At 35.1% G+C, this 27156-nt stretch overlaps 1 protein-coding gene across 4 annotated transcripts in view; it reads right to left on the reverse strand.

Annotated features, from left to right (window-relative positions):
* Positions 1-27156, reverse strand: part of LOC118748164 (myb-like protein P) — a 244611-nt gene that overhangs the window by 118901 nt on the left and 98554 nt on the right. For all 4 annotated transcript variants that reach the window (XM_036482510.1, XM_036482509.1, XM_036482508.1 and 1 more), the window contains one exon: positions 4311-5303. In XM_036482510.1, the coding sequence (XP_036338403.1) occupies positions 4311-5183 (873 nt within the window). In that variant the 5' untranslated portion in view covers positions 5184-5303. The remainder of the gene's footprint in view (positions 1-4310; positions 5304-27156) is intronic.

The following is a 27156-nucleotide window of genomic DNA, read 5'->3' on the forward strand; positions in this document are numbered from 1 at the left end:
GGATGGTCTAATGCATTTCCTTACTGCATTCACCTCGCAAATTAACGACCAACTATCAATTAATATCTTGACATGACATCGTATGCCCATCCCTTGGCCCCCTCTCTGCTACGACGTTAGGTACGTAGAGCCCCCTTGCTTGTGCCTTCGCCGGCATTACCAGTGATGCCAGATTGTGGGTAATTTCCCTATTTGAGGGATATTGTGCAACAAAAATTATTAAAAGGGAAAAAGGGAAATTTCTTTTGACACAGTTATCGAAGCGTAGTTGATCAAAATTCAAAAATATTCGACACCCTTACGTAATTAATCGTCCTGAAGATGTGATGTGGAGTGAAGTGATATGTCGCTAGCTTAGAAAGAAAAGTTGCTAAGTCCCATTTTAAAAATTTTACAGGAGAGGAAAAAATCTTCCTATAGCCATTTTCTTTAAATATTTCGCAAGACTTTGAATCAAACATTTTGCGCGTTTAAAGCAAAGCAAAACTCCATAAGAATCAGAAGGATTCGATATTTATTAAAAGATGTCGTATTTTTTTGGCCTTATCGGATTTGTGGTGCTTCTTTTGAACTTGGCAAATTTTCCTTTTAGTGGTTATGAAGAGGAAAAAATAAAACAAGTACCTTTATAATTTTCGAAACGATGCGTATTCAATTTCTCTAGCCTCCTATATCAAAATATGAGTTTTCATAAAAAGTGGCCTTAGCAATTTTTCACTCTAAGCTAGCGATATATATGTTAATTAAAAATTATAAGGACAATTTTGAAAGTTTTCTCACGTTTACCAACTCAAGCGCTGAGAAAGAAATAATCTTTTCAATTGTAACTGGTGTTTCATGTGAAAAGCGGAACAAATTATCTTATCAAATGTTAAATAGCGCAAGAAATGTATGTTCTTCAATTTTAAAGTCACCAAAAAATCACAGGGATAGTTTTAAGAATTGCCAGTAAGTATACAACAATAATAAAAACACAAATGTTCATAAATATGTATAGTTGCGATCCCGTACGAGTCCGGACTAGTCAGAAATAGTCAGAATCAGTCAGATTTTACTGGAAATCGATCCCGTACTCGGTTCTCTGACTATTGAGAGGACAAAAAAGAGAGTAAATACGGTTCTATCTGTCAGAAGTTACCAGTTTTAGTCCGAGAATTTTTTGCTAGTAGATTCTGGTAAATGTGTCAAACGATCAGCTGTAGTGTGTTTGGCAACCAAATTGTAAACAAAAGAAAAGTGCACTCTGCTAATTCATGTTGAAAAGTATTTAATTACTTGTTTAAGTGGATTTTAATGAATTGGAAAGTATTTTTGGTTATTTACATGTGTGAGCTGAGTGTGTTTACATACAAAATAAGCAAAAATTTACAACAACAAATTTATTTTACTAGTCCGAGTCCGAGGAATACGGGATTGCACCTTATGTATGCATTAGTTACCTTAATATGGAAAAAAGAATCTTCAAAATCTTGGGTTGTAATAAATCACTGAAGCTAATTTATGAATGTAGTAGATGTTTTTCAACTCTTTTAGGCCCTTAGTGAGTAATCTACCGACCTTCGAATTTCGAAAGAATAGTACATATATGTGCGGTGTAGTGGTAAGCAGTGCGCGCTTCCAATCCGCAGGGCTTGGCTGAAGCCCTGGTCAAAGCAAAAAAAAATGTTTTTTCTTAATATCGGTCGTCGCTCGGCAGGCAATGGCAAACCTCCGAGTGTATGTCTGCGATGAAAGACAGCGTCTCATAAAAATACACTCGCCGCAAATAGGAGGAGAAGCTCGGCCAAACACTAACATATGTGTAAGCGCCAATCTAACATTATTATTTTTTATGAATGCTACTTCTTTACTACTGAAATATGTACAAATGTATATGTTTTGACTTCTTTGGGAATTTTGTGGGATTTTTTTCCCGATTTTCGTGGGATGTTTAACAGAGAATGTCTGGCATCACTGTGCATTACCAGATTTTCGAGAGTTACGAATAATTAAGGAGCCACTCTGCTACGTGCAGGAGTGCAGCTAACCGCTTAATGTCATAGCTGCAAGAATATTTGCTGGTAAATCAGCAGTTGCATTGAAAATTTGCAGATTTGGGTATTGCCAATAAAACTCTAATAGCCAAAATGAGAGAAATAAGAAGCTAACGGTTGGACATACATACATACATACATATCTGTATGCAATTATTTTATTTTATTTTTATCAACATGAGTGTCATATTTCGAGGTAATATGCAGAAATATGTATGTATGTACATATGTACATATGTATTGATATGAACATACCGAGTTCATTAGGTTTCCAGAGTTTTCTTTTAGTGAAATTCGATATAATTATACTCATGTATATATATGTATATATATGCCGTGTATTTCGCTTAGATGCATTTTTCGCTTACGTGCACAATTTTGCCAAAATATGTTCTATTTTAGCTTTGTCCCGTTTTCTAAACTGCTGTCTTAGCATTTCATTTTCAAAATGGCATCAAGCCAATCAAATCGTTAGTTAGATTGGCCCATTCAAATCCCTAAAACAATGGAAAATAAAATAATAATACTAGGTCCATTCCTTAACTTTTCGGACTAAAATCTGAAAAGTGTCAAAATGCAAGAGCGTAAGCAAAATGCGCTCACTAAAAGAGAATAAAACCAAATTTTTAGTCCAAAGAATGGCAACAACAAAACTAACGTCAAATAAGAATAGAAATGTATGTACGAAACTCATTCACACAAGCTCAAGCACAATAAACACTTACTGCATCAATTATTTTTTGCCTCCTTCCACTTTCAATTCACTTTTTTTACTTTTTAGATTATTCTCACTTTTTGAGTATTCTTTAATTTCCGTTAATTTTAATTCAGTTGAGTTTGACACTTTTCAAGATTTTGCCAGCAAAAATTCTTCTGACTAAATCTGACTACATACTTCGGACGAGACGAGAGTCACTCTCACTGAGTGTTATGGTCTGATTATGCATACTTCGCATAACTTCGCACAACTTCGCATAAACTTCAAACTGTAATTTCGTATGTACTTTGTATGTAGTTTGCATGTATTCCATTGCCCAGAAATTAGCAGAACTTTTAAAAACTTAGCGATCTGTTGAGTTTAGATATCGCTTCACATTTTCTTAAGTTACATTTTTATGCACTGGTACAAATGGTTGTGCGAAGTTATGCGAAGTATGCATAATCAGACCTTTAACTCTAAATGCATACAATGCAAATGCCGCTGTTAACTGAAACTTCACGCGTCAAGCGTAATCTTGGTGACCTTACGTACTGGGTTTTGCATTATCGTAATACGCGGTGGTTTCGTACTTTAAACGACGATATGTATGTTTTAACTAGTGTTGGGTAGTATCAATACCAAAAGTACTCAGAACTCGATTCTAAAAAGGATCGACACCACCCGATTTTTAAAAGTATCGATACTGAGTACTCCTCCAAAGAGCTCAGTACACACAAAAGAACTCGAAAGTACTCAGTACTCAAAAATACTCTCGCGGTTTCCACCTGACCCAATTTTTTGCGCAGAATCTATAGAAGGTGAAGATGTCAGGTCACAGAATGGGTTTTGTGCGAAAATTTCACTTTCAGCAACATTTACGCTTAGCAATCCTTTTTCGTTTAACAGCCCAGTTTTTGAGTAAGTTTTCTTCAATTTGTACGAAAAATACTTTGCTTACCAGCACATAAAACTGTCAACGGGTGGTTTTGGTTACAACATGGTTATCCACCTGTGCAATGTACTCTCATCTGGAATCAGTAGCGGCAATGAATACGCCTTTTATGACAGAAATACACTCGAAGGTTTGCTCTTGCTTGCCGACGGCGACCGTGTTAGAAAAAACTTTTTCTAATTTAAATATTGCCCGGACAGGGATCGAACCAAGGTCCTACGGAGTGGTAGTACGCAGTTCTAACCACTCAACCACTAAAAACGAATATTTAAACTATTGAGATCTAGTGTGTATTAAGTAGATACATACATACATACATACATACATATCTGTGTTCATATGGAATAGTAGATTCTGTCGCGAAGCTGGCTTTAGTATAATGCACCATTCCCTTTGTTCTTTAAACGACAATGAATTTTGTGATGAGACTTAATAAGAACGTTATGCATACTACTAAAGCCAGCTTACCAACATAAGCCATATAAACACAGATATGTATGTAATGTAACATTATAAATTCGCAATGCGGTATTTCGCAAAAACAATACCGCCTTTATGTTCTGGAACACCCTAATGTACTCACATACATACATATGTACATATGAGAGTAAAAACACGTGCTTACCTTCAAACTGTTGTAAGGACGTTCTATCCTTAGCTTGGCTTTGATTACGTCGCGACTCTCGGCCTTTTCATCATCCGGTGGCAGTGAGGTCATCGATACCGACGTCTTCATGTTGGCTGCGCCGCTGGCTGGGTTAGGCGCTGCTGCTGCTGTGGTGGTGGCGTTGTCCTGGCTTCGAGTGCCGTTCGTTACGACTCTGGCTCCGCTTTTCTTGCTGTTGTTATTGTTGCGTGCTTCGTTTTCCTTGCGTTTTTTAGAGCTCTTATTGCGTTTCTTTTTGGCACTGGTACCAGGCTCACCACCACCCGCCCCATTCGTGGTTCCGATCGCCTTGGCTTTGGGTATAGCTGGTACTATGAATTCGTTCAACTTGGATGTGGATTTCGTTGCTTTTAGCTCGTCTGCAGTTGTGGCTGTGGCAGCTACTAAAGTCTTAGTTATGGTGGTTGTAGTTGTAGTTGTTGTGTTTGTTTTTGTTTTTGTATTTGTGTTTGGATTTGTATCTGGAGGTGTCGCTGTGCTCATCATCGTCGCATCAGCGTCCACCATGGCCACTTTTTCAGTCTCTTCGTTACTGTTAGCCACCGTTTCCGCCGCCACTTTAGGTGCTTTTCCGTTTGGCTCCCCCCCATCGACTCTTGCGGTAATTGGTGGCATTATTGCGTCTATGGATCTGGTTGTTGTGTTCCATTTTTCATCGCCGCTATTTTCACTAGTATCAGTACTTTGGCGTTTGCCTTCGATTCCATGCTCGTTTTCTATTTCGTTTATGTTTTCATTTTTGTTTTTGCCTAGATTTGCATTGCCTATTTGCAACAGTTGTTGAGGTTGCTGCACTCCAATCGTTGGCTCTTCCATTTTCGAAGACTCCATTTTCAATTCTTAACATACGCATTAATTTTCCCAAAAACTATTGTTTTTTTCCCAAAGCTTAACAAGACTTAAAATTCGCCAGTCCTCTTTTTATTGCCCAAATACTTAAGGGACCTGAATCTGGAAAAATAAGAACATTCATTAAATTCTTGGAAAAACAAATGCGGTCGTATGACGCAAGACCGTTTTAACTTCAATGGAAAGCGAAAGCCTTAGATAAAATATCTACATACATACATACAGCTATGGTCCCAGAATGATAGGAATACAAGATTGCGCCCATAAAAGAGGTGCAGTTGTGGCAGAGAAATATCAAAATGCGAACAAGAATGCTAGAGGAAATATAAATTTGGCAAGAAAAACGTAAACAATCAAGTAAGACGTTGCACACAAGTGTGACGTCACTAGCGCTACAAGAGAGGGCGCATTCAGCAGTACCGCTACTTGGTTCTTGGCGAATTCGACATAATCAGCTGACGTCATCACAGAAATGACGGCGCTATGTTTGTTCTCGTGCGGATAGTTAGTAATAATTATTACTAGTTTTTGCTGATGAACCTTTTTTAACATAAAAAAAAAAATGCAGAAACAATCTGCTAAGAATTCGCGTCACTAATTTCTACTGGCTTAGTGTTTATTTATTCAAAAAGTACAGAACTACGATTTGTTCACAAATGACAGCCGCCGCCATTTTTTTCTCTCCTTCATCTCGCCTATTCGTTGCGATTGCGATGTCACCACCCGCAGGAATGCGCAATCTTGAATTCCATCATTCTTGGGCTATGGTCAAGGATTTAGCACCAGAATGATATTCTTTGCAGATTGTGTTTATTTATTTAAAAAAAAGTTTCAAAACTTGCAGAAATTGCACAGAAATTAATCAAATCTGAAAAAATTTTCATCAAAATTTCAAACTTTTTTATCAGAATTAAAAAAAAAAAATCGTTTTGTAGCCCTTTCAATTTGAGTGTAATAAAGTACCGTTGATTTTTTAAAATTGTGCTTGTCGAGGGTGTTCAGCATTTTCTTCCATATAAAAATAGATTTTGCTTGGGTGAGTCGCAAAGTGAGAGGAAAAAAGTATTGGCACAGCGAATTTTGCACAATAATGCACCAGTTTTATTCTAATATTTCTCCGCTAATTTTTTTATGAAACTATGGTTCATTCTACAACAAAAAACATAAAAATATAATTTCTAAACTTGGTGCAAAACTCGCGAAAATTCAATAAATTTTCATGCAAATTTTCAACTTTTTAATCAGGTGGTTTCGAATTTTCTTGAGTATGCAGTTTTTTAGCCCATTAAATTCGAGTACAAAAAATGCAAGTTCGGAGTTAGTAAGTGAGATTTTTTTTTTTGTTGAAGGTGTTTTGCATTTTTTCCATATAAAGTATTTTCCAAACATTTTTTTGTATGGAAGGGACTGCGTGAAAAAAAATGCCAAAAAGCAAAGGTAATTCGTAGCTTCTTAGAACTTCTACTTTATTATAATAAAATTGATTGGGCTACAAATTGCTGAATTTTCGCGAGTTTTGCACAAAGTTTGGAAATTATATTTATATGTTAATGTAATTATGGGTGGAAAATATTTTGGGAAATATTCCAAATAAACCTTCTCTTTCATTACTTTTCCTTTTCTTTACAACCGAATTCCAAATCCACTTAACAAAGCCTTAAAGCTCAGTTAGTCGTCTAGACTTAATTTCCGCAACTTAACCAACTTACCAACGGTTAGTTAAAACTTAACTTAACGTAAGCAACTTATATTCTTAAGTTACGGCCTTACGGAAATTGAGAGCGGTGACAGCTTGCCAGATTTATGTTTTTGTATTTCTCAAAAATAATTGTATGCAAACATATTTTTTTGCATGCATTTTTTTGATGTGGCATTGTAGGCGGCAAACTGTAAAGAGCTAAAAAAGAAAATACAAAAATAAAATATTTCCGCTTCTGGCTTAAGTCGACGTGTTGAGTAATCATTGATGATTTCTTGCGGTAAGTTAAATTAAGTTAAGTCTAGACTAACTGACTCTGCCGAACAGTTGCCGCAGTGAAATCCGTCAGAGTAAACACAATTGCGGCGCACGACGGCTTCCGTCAGTTATAATTTTGTTTTGAAAATTATCATTAAAATTAAAAATTTTGTTCGGTACGTGGAAATAAAAATGGATGAAAGCATTGGAAAACTTGTGAAAATAACAAAAATTACTACAATTAGCACTCAATCGACATTGCGCCGCCCATCCCCGCTGGGCGGTAAAAATAGAAATAAATTTAGATCAACCGAAAAATGTCTGCGGAAAAAACGCTGCCGCCGCAATTAGGAGCCATGTGAGTTTTAATTTTGACAGCGGTTAACCGTGGACCGCTGCAATTCTGGGTAGAAATAATTTTCAGCCTATTAAAGTATTGTATGGATGTTTTTAAAATTCAGAAACTCTCATTATCAAAAAAAAAAAAAAAAATCGCGAGGTGGAATGCCAAACAAACAAAGGTCCTCATAGAAAATAAATTTTATAAAAATATATCTCCCACTGAGACTGTTACTGAATTTGAAACGCGCTTCCACTGAGAATATCTTCAAAACAATTACATTTTTTTGATTTTAACCGCTAAAAAGGAGGGGCGGCGCATTGTATATACATAGGTGTGTACTCACATTGAGCGAACAAAATTATCCAGCAGCAAAAATTCTGAAAATTTAGCAGCATTCGCTCTTAAAGAGACTAAATACTTATCTACAGAAGTACGATAACGCAAAATTTGCAAAAACTGGCAACCTTCGAGACATCTGATCACTTCCACCTGGTGGTTCATTTGGCAATTTATTTTCTGCTTTTTAAAATACAAATTAATTGCATCGGAATGAATAAGTTTTTTTTTCTAAAAATTATTTGTGATAACTAGAGAAGATAAAAATATGCATTTGCATAAAAAGCATATTTTTGCATATTTTTGCCATTTTTGGATGTGATAGCATATTTAAAGTTATAGCGCATATTTTAACTATCAAGCATAGTTTCGGCATATTTTTTGTTAAAACATCTAAAAATCTTTTGTCAGTGTTTTTTAAATATATATAAATGCATCCCTTACATATATTTTATTTTTAACATAAAAAATCTGGCAGCACTTTACATCCTGCCAAATTTTGTTTGTTTCAAGTTAAAATTTTTTTGTTATTGTTTAAAAAAATATTTTTCATGCTTTAACCAAAACTTATAAATCAATTTTTCAAACTTAATACAAACTTTAGATAAATTTGACAAATTTTCACAAAAATTTCGAACTTTTGAATCTGAATCTTAGGACATTTTTGGGTGTGCAGTTTTTATAGCCCAAAAAATGTTAGTATAATAAAGTGCAAGTTTAAAGGGGCTATTTTTAAATATTTTTTTTTTTACAACGAGTGCATTTTATAAAACCTGGCGTTGATTTTTTGAAATTTCTTTGCGAAAGGTCTTGCGCATTTTACTTCAAATTAAATTCATGTTTATATGAAAAAAAGTACAAAAACCCCCCAGCAGAAAGTCTTTACCAATGCATTAAATTTTTTAGCCCCTTGAAACTTGCACTTTATTAGACTAACATTGTTGATAAGATTCAGATTCAAAAGTTCGAAATTTTGGTGAACATTTGTTGAATTTATCTTGAAAAAATCTAAGTCAACCTAAAAAAATAAAATAAAAATTTAGAAACCAATGTTTGATCGCAGTCATAATTCACATGGAATTTTTCACGTACACCTACATATGTACATACATATGCATGCAAGTTTTTTCCAGTAAAAATTTCTTTTTTCTCGGAGCTACCTGAGTATATATATTTAATTTTAGAAAAAAGTCATATGCCTAAGATGTACATAGTACTTGTGTATTTAACAAGTGTGCAATACATTGAATGAATTTTTAGCTTTTTCGTTTGTTTTTTTGTAATACACAATTTGTAGTATATTCACTTTTATTGTTTGAGTTTTTTTGCTCACGCTTTAAATTAGTTAGTAACTAAAATCAGAGGCTTAATGCGAAAGGTATTGTAAGACTGACACTGAAATAAATGCATTTGTTCTGTAACAGTAAATAACATTGTCTTTCTTTTAATCAAAATTAAGGAATTTTATTGTGCATATTTTTTTTTATTGAGCATATTTCGCTAATTTTTGGGATTATTTTAAGCGCATAAAACGGGATTTTTCGCGCATATTTTTATCTTCTCTAGTGATAACCAATCATTGATCCAAAAAAAATTTAATAGGTATAGCTACAAATGCAGCTTTAAAATTATAAAATTTTCATTTCAACTATCAACCTACTGAAACCGACAACTTCAGCAAAAAAAAAACATTCCAGCATGTTGCACTTTAATTTATTTTGGTATATTTAAAGGAAAATTATGGTAACAAACTGGAGATTAATAGTAAATCAACGAAAAATAAACTCAGCAAACGTTGTGCCTAATAAATTTACTCACTTTTCATTGTATACTAGCATTTATAATAAAATTTGCAATAAATAACTCAAAAATTCCATATTTTCTTTTGTTTATTTACAAATATGTGTTTGTGTGTGATCAGCTGATTTTCTTACTTGCAAGTTTTCGCTGGCAAAATTTTTTCAGCAGAAATTTGCAGCTCTCTGTCACATTTTTCTCTCTCAATTTCCCCTACTTTGCAAGTTTTTTGACTACGACAACGCAAAACCAGTAAAAGTTTTCTAAAACTTTTGATAGTTTTGGGTACGAGTACACTCCTTATATACATATGTATGCATGCATATATATGTTTGTATATACATTAGGCATATCACTTCTAACTTTGTTTAGAAAAAATAAATCTACATTGTAAAAAACCTTCCTCAGGAATCCTATTGAAAATTTTTAACCCACTTATAATTATTTTTTTTATATTGCAAAATTATCAGAAATAGCATAAATAGCTCCGAGATCGACCGCTCAAATGAAAAGTGTTGTATAAAACTTGAATAAGAAATTCAATTCGGTTATTTTAAGGAAAAGAAAACTGAAATTCGCTAACAACGTGTGAAGATAATTGCAATTTAGTGAATTAACTTTTTCAACCGCGATAAAACTGAAATTTTTCTATATCTGTGAATCCGTTCTATTTTCATTAAATTTGAATCAGAATTACATTAACCTAGTATCATCAAATCTTTTTTGGAAAATAAATTGTTTAAATAAAATTTAGGTTTTTTTTCTCCGGTATAACTCAAAAAATAGTAAAACCTCTTTTCCGTATTTCATACGGAATTTAATCAGCTACAGATCAGCAAATTTTCATACAAAAAACCCGAAACTGGACAAAAAGAATTACCACGACAAGGCTGACTAACATGCTCAAGGAATTTTTTGAAATGTCAAAAAAGTAGCTGCTGAATTAGTTGTCATAGTAACTACTACTATTCTTGCCATTTTAACCTTTGCTATCTTGCCAAAGTTTAAAGCTCAATTGCTTCCGGTCTGTCAATTTATATGCGGTGCATGGTATAATATTTGGTTCTGCTTTTATGAAAATGATTTTGCGTTCTGGGACAAATCTGTTTTACAGTTTAGAAAAGTACACACCTGTTTTTTAAGACACTGGGTAAAATAGGAATCCGCTATTGGTAACCAGCAGGGTAGCAATATCTGTGCGGAACGAAAAATAAATGTGGTTGAGGATGTAGTTTATACCTGTAAAATCACGCGTACTTTGAATTTAAAATTAATATCTTTATTAATGTGTATTTAAAATTAATGGAAAAAAATTTAATAAAACTGAAGTGAACAGTTAGTTTAAAATTAGTGTTTCCTGAGGGAGTTTTTTTTTTGACAAATTGATACAAACATTATTTTGGTTGTTTTTTCCACGATTTCTTAGCATCGAATAGTAGGTAGAAATTTTCGCAAAAAAAAAAACAGTCATATGCCTAATGTATATATGTATGTTATTTAGTAAACGGGCAGTGCAGGGATAGTTGCCCTCGAACTGCCTCCTTTCAAATGGCTTCTTCATTAGTACTCGTCGTTTCTCTTCTTGTTGTTTGGAACTGTTTGCTTTTCTTGATGCAAAGAAAACTCAAAACCACGCCAATGTTAGCTTTGTGGCCCAAATTCCAAATCGAAGCGACAATAAGACGCTTAACAAATTACGGTCACTTCGCAGCGGAGGGGAGAAAACTAGAAGGGTATAAAGCATAAGCGGCAATATGAAAGGAAGGTATTGGAGAAGCAAAGGCATTGAACGAGGGATGACGCAATAATTCTGAGACTGGAGTGTTGCAATAAAAGACAACAATTCTAGAAAAAAAGTGGTTTCAATATATATTTGCATATTTGCAGTCCTTTTGCCACAACGTTTACACAGAACTCGTCAAAGTAAACCTTAAAACCCCAATTCATTTATTACATATTTGCTTGACGTAGTCGCTGGGAGTCGGGTCTGAGTTTCAGTCTCTATCCCTTTTTCACTTTATGGCATTGCCACTTCGTTAGCTGCACTGATGACTCTCAGAGTCGTTCAATTACTCAGAGACAAGACTTACAAGACATTGCTGAGCACTTTAGGCAACAATTCTAACACATCAGGGGTCTTCCCTTAAACTCGTAAAAGCCTCTTAAACCTCCTAAAGCTCGTAAATTTACGAGCCTCGTAAAACAACTGGTCAAAATTTGTATGGAGCTCTATTTACGAGCCCCTCGTAAATTTACAAAGCAAATTTGTTGCACAAACGACCTCGTAAACTTCAGTATTGCCGAGGGTCCGAAATTTTTATACTAAAATGTATGAAAATAAATGAAAAAAATAATACGCGAATGAAATGAATGAATTTCATCCACTAACTGTATTGACTTAGGTTTTCTGCTAATTTTCGGCATTTTTGATTGTGTTTTAGCCAAGAGTGATAGAGACAAGATGGCGGGGGTTTATGGAAAATACTACGAAAGAAAAACTGCTTCACAAAATCCTGGTTTATCTGTCAAACAGTCACTTTACGCATCTATTAACACCTTTTCGCAAAGGGGACGTTTCCATAAAAGCCTCGTAAACTTACGACATTTACACAGTTTAAGAGCTTACGCGTTTCAGGGAATCCCCTAATTTACACTTTTTCATTAGTCTCTAATACATGCGCATTTACAAAATGATTTTGTTTTTGTAGTATGGCATAAATTAGTAGTTTGGCTATTAGCACTGAGGGCTTTCTGATCACAACATTGAGGGAAAAGTACTAAATTTTTTCCCATGGTCTGAACAAAAATGAATACTTTGATAAGCTTTGATAAGCACTTTTGTAATTAGCGATAATGATTATATGAGCACTCATATGATACTCAGCTGTCTTATAAGGTAGCGTTAGTGCAACTTTCCTGCATCGAACTCACGAATTTTTCAGCCGCCCCTCGTATGTGTCGCCGTCCACCAACACCTCAACCGGCGCTTTCCATTCTAAATTTAGCCAATACAATGTGAATTTCAGTGAGAACGCAGACCGGCGGCTAGCAAATGTGGCGATTTACATACGTTAGCATTTATTTAGCTTGCTTTTGCAGCAAAACGCAACACCCGGTCACACTTTTAAGGCTATGTGGAAATGGTGACTCACCACCACCACCAACGACAGCGCAAACACACGGAATGGAAATGGAAATGGAAGTGGAAAAGGAAATTGAAAAGGAGGGGAATGAAGATAAATAAATGGCTTTGATTGAAACACTTTGCAAAAGCAGTCATACGCATTAGTTCGCTTCCAATTATTGAGTGCCAAGGTGACGCGCTCAAACAACAAATATTCAATAGTATTGGGCCCATTCGCGCTCATCGCCGACACCCTAGAAATGAGGTGCGGCCTAAAAAGCGCAAAATCAAAAATTATACATAGTAAGAATCGAGTGAGTTCCACATTCATATGGAATATTGATGGTTCGTTTTGTAGAATCATGAATTTGAATTACGGAGTGCTCATGATCAATGCACAACACGCATTTGCCCCCTTATTGTACAAAATACATACATACATATGTACTGTACGAATCTCGGTATCCTGCAGCGAAAGCTCTATACCAGCTCAACTTTGTATACCATTCATATAGTTCGTTTTCAACCTTTTTTCATACAAGCAACTGGTATTTTTGACAGGGTCATGTCCTACGAAATGTCAGGCTAGGCACCAGCAGGAAAATATGATCACCAATCAATGGTGTGCCATTGACTTCATAATGCAAATTACAGCCTTATTCTGTATCACGAACGATAAGCAACACGGACGATTCGTCTGCAGACGACAAGATCTCTGATTGCGATTTTATTACTCTATCGGTCGTCTTCGTCTTGCTTTTATATATGTATTACGTTACAATGGTCTCGGTTGCATTTAAACCGGCTAGAACGATGCCGCCGGACTAATTTTTGAAGCATTCCTCTGCAGACGAATCGTTCGTGTTGCCTATCGTTCGTGATACAGAATCAAGGCTATTAATTTAAATATCGGGCCTGTTCTGAAATGACATCAGCTGTAGGCCTGGGTAACGGCCAAGTTTTTTTGCGCTGACACCCTAACTCCAGCGCCACTGTCGGCATCAGCACAGTGTGTTGGCGCAATTGCACCTCTTCAGGCTAAAGCTCATTTCCTTTATTGCTGCACGCTGCACCAAAGTGAATTAATACAAGGTGATATCGGTTGAGAAAAAACTTAAATATACCCAAGTTCAAAACCCAAAAATACAACAAACCCATCATTTTCACATTCAGAAGGACCGCGACGAATTCTAGCAACACCACCTTGTATAAATTCGCCTTTTGCTGCACATTTTACAAGATACCCTTCTATTTCGGGTGTTCTTCTGAGTTGTGAAAATCGGTATCGGCGGCAGTAACTCAACTCTCGGTATCAGCGCAATGGCGCGGCGCCGCACTGTGCTACCCACGGCTACTAAGCTGCATTTTTTTGTAAACGAGCGACAAAGGAACGCTCAACTCGGGTAAAATTTCCTGTTAGGTACTTAAGCTACCCTGCCGGTAGCGGGCAAGAAACATGTGATTAGTTCAACGGGATTTAGACACAGCAAACAATAGAAATTAGTAATTATGCGAGATATTTGAGTTATATATATACTTATTTAAAATATAAATCATGTATATACGAAAACAAAAATTTCCCTCTCCACTTTCCCATTCACAATTTACAATAGAGCAGTTTTTTCACTTAACAACACTACTCTTCAGTTCGCGTATGTTGTAACCGACCTGGCTGAACTCGAATAAATAGCCGAGTTTGTGTTGTTGCTTTGCGGCTATTTCGCCATTTAAGCGAGTGTTAAGTGTTGTTTTGTAGCTCGGTTGCAAAAGAATGGACCTATATTTCATTTTAAAAAGCAGAAGGAGCTGACCATATTTAATTTGAAGCTGCTTCATGAAACGTATAGGTGCATTTCATTCATTTGTATTCAATTCGTGCATTTTTTATCAAATTTTATAAAATTATTTCTAGAAATAACAAACGCTTAAGCGTAGTACTAAGCAATTTGGTATATCTCCTAGCGGACTGGAACCCGTGCTCTTAGAAGCAGATATAATAATAATATCATATATATAAATAGGCATCAAAAAAACCACGGGCTCCACCAACGTAAAGGTAAAATTTCAAAAACCTCAAAGCTAGCTATATTTTAGGAGGAGTAGGTTTTGTCCGATTTCAAAAATATTCAAGACGGTACTTGAGGAGGCTAAGCACAATGTGTATACTAAATTTGGTCGAGATCGGTCAAGTAGTTTTTGAGATATGCATATATTATATATGTATGTAAGTGGGCGGTGCCACCCCCAAAAATTCTATTAGCAGCATGCTTCTTTGCGTTTGCTCCCGGAGTCATCCCGAATTAGTCGCATTTTTTGAAGGTTTGTCGCAAAATACACATACATAAACGCATTTTTACTCGAAAATAAGTGTGTAGCCTAGCCCTTTCACGAGCTCGCAGTTGCCGGCGACGTCGACTCCGTGCACCTCTGCTGTGCATCCCTACTCTAATAGAATTCTAACATAGTTCTCTAACCTAATTTTCGATTCGAGGACTACATTAGAGTTCTAATGTAAAATCAAAACGTTTATCTAAGTTAGAGACTGTGTTTGCTGGGTACCGTTGATTTCTGGAATTTAAAGGGCTACAAAACTGTATACTGAAAAATCTGATAAAAAGTTTAAAATTTTGATACATATTTGTATATTTTCATAAAAAATAATAACATTTTTTTAAACAAAGAAAAATAGCCAAAACTGGATAAAAATTCTCTTGCCTATTCACATTCTTGCCCCGATGTACATACATAGGTATATATTACTATTTTTATTTTTCACTCCCACTTCGAAAGTTTGTGGGAAACACCTAAAAAAATTGCCTGAAAATTGGAGCACTTAATATTAAAGTGCATGCCCAAGGCGTGCAAAGATTTCCCGTTTAAATTACACCTAAACTTTGATTTTTTTTTTAATTCAAAATTCTACAGCTCAAAGGCATTTTATGGCATGAGCTTGGTCACTGATGAGGTTTCTTTAGAATTGAATGCTCTACAAAAGGGTCTATTGCAGCGTAACCCTAACTCCCAGCAGCGGGTAGTACGGATCACTAAACCCAATTTCTTCATAACCAAATCGGTAACATTATACTTCTTGAGATATTGGGCTACAAAGTTCACGTGTAATTTAAATGGGAAATCCATGCACGCCTTAATCGAGCACTTAAGATTAATATTAAGTGCTCAAATTTCCAGGGATTTTTTTTAGGTATTTCCCACAAAATTACGAGGTGGGAGTAAAAAAAAATATTAGCGAAAAAAGCACCCCAGTACATATATCAGTGTAGCCATTTTGGTGCTTTTGGAGCTAGATTTAGCCCTTTATCTTTCTATTCAGCTCCGAAAATTGGACTTTTCTCCTAGCTCTTTTCAAAATTATCTAGCACTTGTTTAGCTCCAGAAAGTTTTAGTTGTATTTGGTAATATATTAAAATAATTTGTAATTTCATTGCACAAGTGTTACTAAAATTTATTTGGCTTAGGTGGTCTCAGCCTATTTTCGATACTTTTATGCTATTCCATTTCGTACGGGAGCACACAAACATTACCGGATTTTGTTTTTAGCTGACTAATTTTACCTTTAAGGAGAGAAGAATATAAAACTTTTCAGAAAAATTTTGCAAAAAAATTATTAGTAACCCGAGTTTTTACGGTCAATTCAAATATCTGAAATGGCAGATTTTAACAGTTTATAAAGTATTTTTGGTTCATCGTCTAGCTTATATATGTAAGTATGTGCATACATATGTGTTATAGGTGCCATAGATACGAATTCGAAATATATGCACCTAATTTTGGTTTTTAATGTTTTTTCAGCACTTAAACTTATTCGTCGTTTTTATTAAAATTGCGGAAAATGCAAAAACAACGCACAATGCAAAACATTTAACCTAAAAAAACAATAGCTCTTCACTCTAGGCACTATTAGTATTGTGTAGCTCTTCTTAGCTCTTTTTTTTCGAATGTTTTAGCTCCAAACGAAATTTTTTCTGGCAACACTGACATACATATGTAAGCAAAGAAACATGCTAAGTATTTATGCTGCGAATATGATGTTTTATATTCAATGAGAATTACCGCAAACATCATTTTTGTTTAATATTCTGCTCATCAACTCAACGAAGGCAAAGAGGAGTAATAAAGCACACGCTCGTTTACGACAAGACTGTCACAATTCAAAACACGGGATTTTGAAGTTTTTGATGTACTCCAAAAGCGCAGAAAATATATACGCACATTAACTTCTCGCAAAAAGTGCACAAGATTTTCGCACGAAATTTTCGCATAATATGAATAATCATATAGCGTGTAATTCTGCATCTTTGATTCAAAAATGTAGTTTTTTGAGTTGTGACAGTCTTTTGTCTTGCAATTGTATTTACGGGTACATATATATGTATGTATGTATGTACATGCATGGCATTTACATTTATAATCACATGTCAGTTAATTGAATCGCAAGTATTCGATAATCATTGGCAAAACAAACTCAGCCAATAAATATGTACATTTGTATGTACATACATATGTATGTATGTATGTAGTTAAATCACTTTCCGGTACCGCGAACGTCGAGAAGTCCAGTCAACCAGAAGTAGCCTAATCGCGCCGACAATGATGTCATTCAACAAAAATGCACTCATATTTTGGATGGAAAATATTTCAAGGAGAAAGACAACTTCACTTCTAGTTTCTGTATTAAACAGCGCTAAATAATTGGAAATGTGCTGGACAATCTAAAAATATAGACAAATAGAATCGCTAAACATTTTTATTTGATACTAACTAAACAAAGCGTAATTTGCTCTTCTTCAAGAATTTCCAAATATCGCTTTCTTTATGGAGTGATTTCTAATTTAATCTGTGAGGTAACACCTGCATCATATTGATAACCGTATTGGATACCACTGAGTATTCAACCCTTGAACCATTTAGTTGGAATTTTTATCGGAATGATTACTTTCATTCAAAAAATAATGTGACGGCTCTTACCGCTCAATTCTATGTTTTCTTGACTCATATCAAAATATAGCACGCCAAGTGATATTGTGTGCCACTTATGTTTATTTATTTATTTTTAATAATTTTCAATTAAAACTTTGTTCATTCTCGGACAAACCCCATATATACCCAAGTTCAACAATTTGTAGAAAACTTCAAAAAAGTGTAACAAATTTTCACCTAAATTTGAGTACACAGTTTTTTAGCCCAATCAATTTTAGTCTGATAACGTGCAAATTTCAAGTGGCTACGAATTACCGTTAATTTTTTAGATTTTTTTTTTGTCGCATTGGCTTCCATATAACGAATAAACTCAATTTATTTGTATGTATCTGGAAGAAAACCGCAACACCTTTGGCGAAAAAAATTCTATAAAATCAACGGTAACTTTCAGTCACTTGATACTTCCACATTATCAGACTAAAATTGATTGGGCTATAAAACTGTGTATTCAGAAAATATCAAACACTTCCGAGAAAAAAGTTTGAAATTTAGGTGAAAATTTTTTGCACTTTTTTGTAGTTTTCTACAAATTTTTAAACTTGAGTTTATATGGGTTTTGTTAGAGAAAGAACTATATTTTAATTGAAAATTCTTAAAAATAAATGAATAAACATAAGTGGCACACAATATCAGTTTGAAATGGCGTGCTATAGATATGACCGCTACTGTATGTACTTAGTAGGGCCATACATACTGTTACACACATTTTATGCTATAAAATTTAAATTAATTAAGGTTTTTGGACCAATTTTTTTAATATTTATTGATATACATATATTGTTTACAAAAAGGTAACATTCATTCGAAATGTCCTGTTTCTTCAGAGGAAATGAATGCTGGCAAATTGTTTTGGCGCCAGGCTTGGCTCGTTTCACCTTTATGGGACGGCGCAGGATCCTGCTGAAAAGTCCTCGACAGTTTTTGGAACAGAGAGAGAATGGCTTACTGCTTTGACACGCTTTTTCAGTGCAAATTATCAACGTGCTTAACCAAAAGACGTTTCCATTTTTCATCTTTTTTTTCAAAGTTGTAGTCAACAAATGTCCGGTACGGCGTTTGAAAGCACCAAAGCCCCAATCGCATGGACTTTTGCGTGGCATGCGTCTCCCCGGCCATGATTTCCTGGATTTCTGGAGCGGACTTCGCTGAGTTCTTGATTTGTATGCTTTGATTACTTGCGGCGTTCGTGAATGGCCGACAGTTTTATACACCGGTGGACGAACATGCGACTATTGCCGAGCGGCCTGAGTGTTGCGAAATATCACACTTACAAATATAGTGCCATAACAGCGACACGGTTCACCTTATCTGACTACTCGATTGTAAAATCTGAAACGATTTTGAATTCTCGATACAGACCAACGCTTTATTATTTGCATTGATCCGATCGACTTTTCCCTTATACCCGTCGTGTATCGTTCAAAATGATTATTATTAACTGAAGGCATTAAAAATCATTAACTAACTCGTATATTAAATTCCAGTTCTCACGTAAAGCATTCAACAGCAAAGTAATCGCTGGAGTTGAAAATATGTACATACATACATAAATTGGCGAGTTACAAAGGCGCAGAGGACAATCACTTCTCAATGTTCCACTCGTTCAATTCCTCCTCATGTATGAGCTTCAATAAATTATACATAATGCAAATTATATGCATGGGCATTTCCATGGCAAAGATTCGTGAAAGCGAAATACCCAAAATGTTATTTTTAAGTTAATAATATTTAGGAGCTAAGTTGCTAAAAATATATTAATTACTATTAGATATCAAAACATTATACTCATTACCTTAAGATAGCTAGACTGGAATAGAAGTAATGCTTCCGGAATTAAAAAAAAAAATCTGAAAATACTTGCTGTAACGCGAGAGACACTACATCATTCCATTTATCTTATATTTCACTCTAAATTTCTTTTTAATTTAATTCCTAATAATATCCCAAGAACAAAAAATTAATTCTTTTGAGGACTTTCGCATACATTTTGATAAATCGGCATTGACAAAATTGTAACGTGAGCGACGACTAACTTTTGATTTATATTTAATAAGTTATAAAAATTTTATTGAAAAAGGTTCGTAAAATATTATCACGTCCACATATTCGAACAAGTGAACTCTTTTTCGTAAGCTGAAACATGCAAATGGTAATGTAATCTTAAAATTTTACTTCGAATATATGCTTTTATATAATTTCGGTAGGAAGTTGGAATCACAAAATTCGCAGCTTCCAAAATTGCTTGGCTGTCTAATAAAGATGTATGTATGTATGTACATGGGTAAGTTTAGATAACGTGTATGTAGTAGAATGTGTTAGCAAGTAAGGTAAACAGAAAATTTATTTTTAATTTAGGTAGTTGGCACGTTCACGTGATAAATCATAAATCACGAATAATTAACTATGTATGTATGTATGTTTTTCAAATAATCGAATAACAATGAAAGAATTTAAAGGGCACCCGCAAAATTTGGTGTGGGTTAAAGACGAAGACTCCTCATAAAATATTTGGTTATAATTTCAACAAATTGGGCCGATATTAAATTATTGCAGAGAAGGAGAGGGAGGATAAATGGACGTTTCTAACTGCATAACATATTTATGTACATACATACATAGATATCGGCTGAAAATTGATTTCACTAGATATGAGTAGTAAGGAGGCGTGGCACCTCCCATACAAACCGAACTATTCATACTGCATATCTCTGAAAGTGTTAATGCCAGCATACTGGAACTTCTATTGGCGATATATGTATGAAATTAATTTTCAATGTTGTTATGCGTTTTTTGCTTTTACAGTATTACGTCTCAAATAAGTATGTATATGTACAACAATGATAAACGCCCATTTTGGAATTGCCACCAACTGTACCTACTTTAAAGCTTCTACGACAGATTCACTATAGAACCGGATCATTTTTGCCGCCCGGGGAGTGAAGAGGGCAAAGTTATACAAATTTATTTCGGTTTGCGATTAACCGTGCTATGAAATGCTGCACAATTAGAGAATTTCAAGAACTTCTTCACAGACGTAACACTTTCGTTAGATTATTTAAAGCGGCTAATTACCACCAAACCTTAATCTCAGCAGATGAATGTGCCAATGAAAATCGTAAACGTGAATTTTTGGTGAAAATGTTGGACCAAAAAGTTTCAATAGAAAAAATTTATTTTGGGCGGGACGAAATTCGCCGGGTCTGCTAGTAGAGTTCGAATGCACACCGACGCTCCAGCTCAGAAAGTATTCAACTCGGAATCCGCTAGTGGTAGCAGAGGAAGAGGAAGGCCCCCACTGCGATGGAAAGACCAAGAGGAGAAGGACTTGGCTTCACCTCCAATTGGCGTCAGTTGCCACAGAAGAGAACCGCCAGGCTTGCCCTGTTTAACTCAGCCAAAATCGCCTAGGCGGTTACAGCGCCAAATAAAAGTTTAATTCATGGCGATGTTGAATATTTGATATCATCCAAGAAATCAATGGTTAAATTGATTTTTTTGCACAAATTTATTTAATCAAATATGAAATTTATACTTATGTTGTTCACGTTAAATAAAAATACACTAAAAAGTACTGAATATTTACCATCGAAAAGGTTTAATGTGCTTATTTTCCATAAAAAACAATCTTTCATTCCAACAAGTACAAAATAAATTATATATGTACATATGTATATGTAAGCCGAAACGTTTTTTTCGTCCCTGAAGTCAGATTTGAAATTATGAGTATGCAGTTTCGTGTTATTCAAGAAAACTCACAACTCCCGTGCCACCAGTGTAAATTTAGCAGTTACGCAATGTTATCGAACTGGAAATGTACATAAACATAAATTTGAAGGTCTAACTAATGCCGGTCAATTAAACTTTGTTGAATAAGTATACAATAGAAAAAACCTTAAGTTACACATTTCGTAAAACGTCAACACAAGTTCAGATAAAAATTTGCATATGGAAACTTATTTACATGTCTGTGTATATGTATGTACATACTTACATATGTACATAAGTGCGTACTAAGTATGTGCGTGGGGGGTTAAAGTCGTAAAGTTTGTCGCTAATAATTGGGTTAAAATGTAAGACGCAGCGCAGTTTCAAACTCTGATCTTTTACGTAAATTACCATGTGCACATACATATGTATGTATGTATGTATATACTATGCATGTATGTATGCATATAAAGTTAGCTTTTTGATTCGCCTTCAAATAAACCCTTTACCGATTTAAATAAACAGTGCAAGTGTAATACCCATCTACACGCCCACCTCTAACCAAATTAACCTAGAAATTTCGTTGATGAAGAAAGCGTTTTAGGCCGAAGTCTTGCCATGGACAGTGTTGCCAGAATTTTTGTATAGCGCATCCCCATATCGAGCCGCAGTTATCCCCAAAAAATCCCGATTTTTCTTCTAAATCCCCATTTAAATCCCCTTAAGTAAGAAATAAAAAAATATGTATTCTCATTTCTGTTACATCGTTTTAATTACAGTTTTGAATACTTTTCTATTACAACAGTTGTATATGTGTACATACATATATATGAGATCATTTGGTTATTTACGTATAGCGGTTTCTTATTTTTTATGCTTTTTGGAAACTATTTAACAACAGACCTTCGGCCAAAGGTTCCTACTCCCATTGCTGTCTGTAAGTTCGTCTTTTTTTTTTTTTGTGCGCTTGCCACTTTGTAAAATTCTTTTTACACTAAGGAAATCAGAAATATGTATATGTATGCAGTCCATTCGGTAAATGCCAATCACAGCGATCCTTTTACAATTTGGTGTAATGAAGTGCGAGAAAATTGTGTATTTGTTGTGTTTTCCACGAATAATATTTTGACAAAGAAAATCTTTGTTTGAGAAATTTTTAAGGGCAGGCAGTAAAATATATGTCTTTTAATTTCAATATGAATATTTTAAGCCAAAGAGAAATCCCCATCAAATCCCCAAATCCCCAAACGAAAAAATCTATCCCCAAATGGTTTCAGAAATCCCCAAAATGGGGCGAAATCCCCACATTTGGCAACTCTGGCCATGGACAAATTTTCGTTTCACAGTTTAAATAGCTTTGCTCTATCATCTGTCGCACATACCAGTGGCATGGCATACTAGTTTTAAACATACATATCAACATTTTTCGTCATATCATTTAATAAAACTTAATAAAACAATATAGCAAAGAATAATCTTAAAATTTAATACAGAGGATGCCATGCTATAATTTCTGAACAAAGTGGAAATGCATAAAATGTTAAGCAACGTAAATTTCATTATTATGAGACAAAATGGAAGGACATATGTAACTAGTTACGAATTTTTACACAACATAAAAGAAGGACTCGCGTCATTTTCTGCATACTTCGCTAAATTTTGTTTCTGAATAAGACGCTCTTCCAGCAAACGATCGATATGTATATGTATTTTTAAAATAGTATATGAATGAGAAAAATGATCAGTTTTTAATGGCATTTTGACACCTTGCAATAATAATATTTTGGCCATTGCACTTTTGCTAGGCGTTTGGCCGAGCTTCTTCTCCAATTTCTGGTATGCGTCCTGATGTTATAACACAAATGGGAGCACCTACAAGTTAATACCGCCTCCGAACGGCAAATGATTTTATGAGAAGCTTTTTCAAGGCATTTTCTAATTTTAGATACTTCTCGGACCAGGGATCGAACCCAGGTTCTTCGGAGTGGTAGTACGCACCTGTAACCCCTCATCCGCAGCGGCCGCCACATACATATGTATGTACTTTGAGGCCAACAATACTACGATTTTGTGCCAGCTGACGAAATCGTCCACCAAAAAGATGCAACACTCTGTACAAATGAAGTGTTTAAAACTGTGGACTGCATACCAAAGATGGCATGTTTATCTATTTAAGTTTGGCAAATATTAATTTAAGTTTTTTTATTTTATAAATTTTTTTTTTTTTTCTATTTGGCTTTTCTAAGTTAACATTTACATATGCACACATAGCTATATTTATATAATTGTAATTTTTATTTTATTTTAATACATATTTTTGTAATCCGTTATTTGTATTGCGCAATAAAAGTTTAATTCTTAATGCGCTAATCTACTTAAATAAACAAATATATATATGTCCATACAAAAGTTGACTTGCTGTCTACTTTGAGGCAAGCGATTTTTAAATAAACATTTACACGAGCGATTTTTCTTGAGCAATGTTTAATCGCCTAGAAAATAGCCCCATGTAAATGCAGCTTTACACATGAAAAATATATAATTTTTTTTTATAAATAGTTCAAGTGCAAACAGTTGCGCTACGTACGTACGTATGTACATATGTATATAAATCGCTGTGGACATTTGGTAAAACAACTTAAGTCTATCTTTCACGGACAAAGGAAAATAGCATATGTCGGCAAAGCTCTTTTTACCGCCAGAGCAAACATTTTTAGTTGACTGAAAACATGCAGTTGTTACAAACAGAAACATTTTTAATGGTGATAAAAGACAACAACATTTCTTTCGAATTGCAACAAATTTCTCTTTGACGGATGTTTTGTCGACATATGCCATTTTGTATGTTAGTGAAAGACACGACTAGATAAGTTGCTTTTTCAAATGTCCACAGATATGTAAATATGTATGAGCGGCCTGCACCTATAAGACGGCCGGTTATGGAAATGTTTCTTCTTCTTCTTCTTGATGATTGCTAATTTTTTTTTAACACATTTGTGCAAATAAGTTTTTAAATTTACTTTCCGCGAGAGTTCTCTCAACCAAGGGCTGCTATTTACAATTCTACAGAATATTGCAAATAAAATACATACATATTTATTGGCTTTTATTTTTTTTCAGAAGCAAACTAGTGCACCGCTCCGCTCGCTCGCCCGATAACGTTTTCGCCTACTATATTAGGCCATTTTAAAACTTTAAAAAAACTTACAGTATGCAGTAACATCGAAGATTATCGAATATTTCACCCGATTGCATTCTGTTGTTGATCGCTTTAAACTTTTCGATTTCTTGCAGCTAAAAATAAGCATTTCCTAGCGAGTTAACATTAATCAATGCCACATAAATGTGGCAACGTGAACCACAAATAGCGGAGGAAGAGTACACAAGGGTGGAGTGCTGTGAGGCCAAATACTACGCAAAAATGAAAGTGCAAACAGTAATCCATCAATACACATACATACATACATATGTATGTATGTACTTACGCGCCATTGGACTCACGAATAACTAAGTCAGTTGTTTGTCAACAAATTTTCCAAAAGCCATTCGCAGAAGGCCTTCATCGCCAACCGACAACTGCCAATCGGCAACCGGCGGACACCGGTCGACACCGGCCGGCCAGCGGGGACCGTGCAACAAGCAACTGCATAACAATAAATTTGCATTATAAATCAACTCCCACCACCATCGTCATCACCACCACCATCGCCGTTTATGACGATCCTCTTGACCGGCCACGAACGAGCATAAAAGACAAGAGTTCACTTCGACAATATCAGCAAAAATAATGCCGGGGTGCTGCGACAACGGAGTGCATGAACGAACATGACATCAATAAAACGCCACTCCATCGACAACACATACATACATACAAACATACATACACACACGCACACAGAAAAAACTGACACCCACCGCCGAAGTGATCGCTGATCGGTTACCTGGTTACCTCATCCATATCGCGACCACTTAGCGGTCTGGCAGCTGCTGAATTCCCAACAACAAAGCTTCAGACGACGTATAGTAAAACGGAGTGAATGTGGCAATAGCTCTAAACTGCTTGCAAATAGCCGGTAAATGGCCGTATCGATGATAGCCAAACCTGTAAGAATTCGCGCATTTTTTGTAACAACCCCGAAGCGAATTTTCCAATTCATTAACATTAGGTGCGTATAGTAACAAATAGTCAGCACTAATTTGTACTGGAAAAGTGTATAATAATCCCAAAAATTTGAGAGCTTAATAACACAGGAGAGCTGCAAATTCTAGCCGGTGAAGTTTTTACAAGCAGAAATCAGCTGGCAGAATAAGAGCTGAAGAAGAGCAAGAATACATGTCAAAAGCCATTTGCATTTGCTGAATTGGTTAAACGTAAACAAAAGTAAAATCAGTGGAAATCAATGTTTAATGTTGTACTCTGGACTGTGTAAGTGTTTGTGTGTAAAAAAAAAAAAATTGTAAAATGTTTACAGCAAAAATGTCAAAACAGTGCCACTACTGTTCACTTTCAAGTTTTTACTAGTTTTGTGTTCAATAACTTCACTTTTTCTGCTAGTTTTCTCTTCTTCTCAATTTTACGCTCTATTTTGCTTTTACGCTCTCGCTGCAAATTTTTACTGGAGAAGTTACTATACACAGCTGTTTTTTTTATAATTTTGGGTATATTAAAATTGGCGGCAGGCATTGCGACGTTGTTGTCTACGCTGCTGTTGCTGTTTTGCACAAATGTGCTGCGTGAATGTCTGTCTGGTAAATGACGCTGACTTAAAAATGCCAGCCGACGGATGGCCCTTCATTAACCTCAGAGGCAGGCACACTCTCTCTCTCACTGATTCACAACCTGAGTATTCGCTAGATCGTAGTTGCCTCATATAAGTGTATACATACATACATACATATGTACCCGGCGGGACTTTGGTGGGGAAAATGCTTCCAAGTAAAGACCTTCATTTTGTACTGAATTTTTACCAAAAAATGGGAACACGATTTCAATTGGCCAAAACTATTTTTTAGACTTTTTTATGTGTGCCAACACTTATCAAGCCATTAGGTGTAAGCAAGTGGCCTGGCACTCTTGCAATTTGGTGAATACCTTTGTAGATTGTTCAAAAAAAGTGCGGCGTGTTGGTCCTATAAAAAAATCATTAGGGCTGTTCAGAATGTTTTGGAAATGGAGCTACAACGAATTTCGAATACACATACAGTGACTCATATTGATTTTTTTTTATTCAAAATGTTTTTTGAGTTACATTTTTTTTGTTATATTTTTATAAACAATCCAAACTTTAACCAAAAGCATATAAATCAGTTTCAATCTTTACGAAAAATTAAAAAAAAACTAAAACAAATTTTCATTAAAATTTCAACTTTTATATCTGAATATTTAGACAATTTTTGGGTATGCAGTAAGTGTCAACCGGGTAAAATATCACGTTGATTTTTGAGAAGGTTTTTTTTTTTGGTGACAGATTTTTTCACTTTTGTTTTTATACCTTTCATGAGCATGAAATGGTATTATAACTTTGGTCCGATGTTTGTAAGTACCAGAACAAAAAGAGATAGACCCATGAAAATGTATACTTATATGATCAGAACGTCGAGCTGAGTTGATTTAGCCATGTCCGTCTGTCCGTCTGTCCGTCTGTCTATCTGTTTGTATGCAATCTAGTCTCTCAGTTTTCGAGATATCCGGATC

Source organism: Rhagoletis pomonella, unplaced genomic scaffold (genome assembly GCF_013731165.1).
Source record: "Rhagoletis pomonella isolate Grant_MI unplaced genomic scaffold, Rhpom_1.0 Rhpom_scaffold_00012, whole genome shotgun sequence".
In the NCBI taxonomy this organism is placed as follows: domain Eukaryota; kingdom Metazoa; phylum Arthropoda; class Insecta; order Diptera; family Tephritidae; genus Rhagoletis; species Rhagoletis pomonella.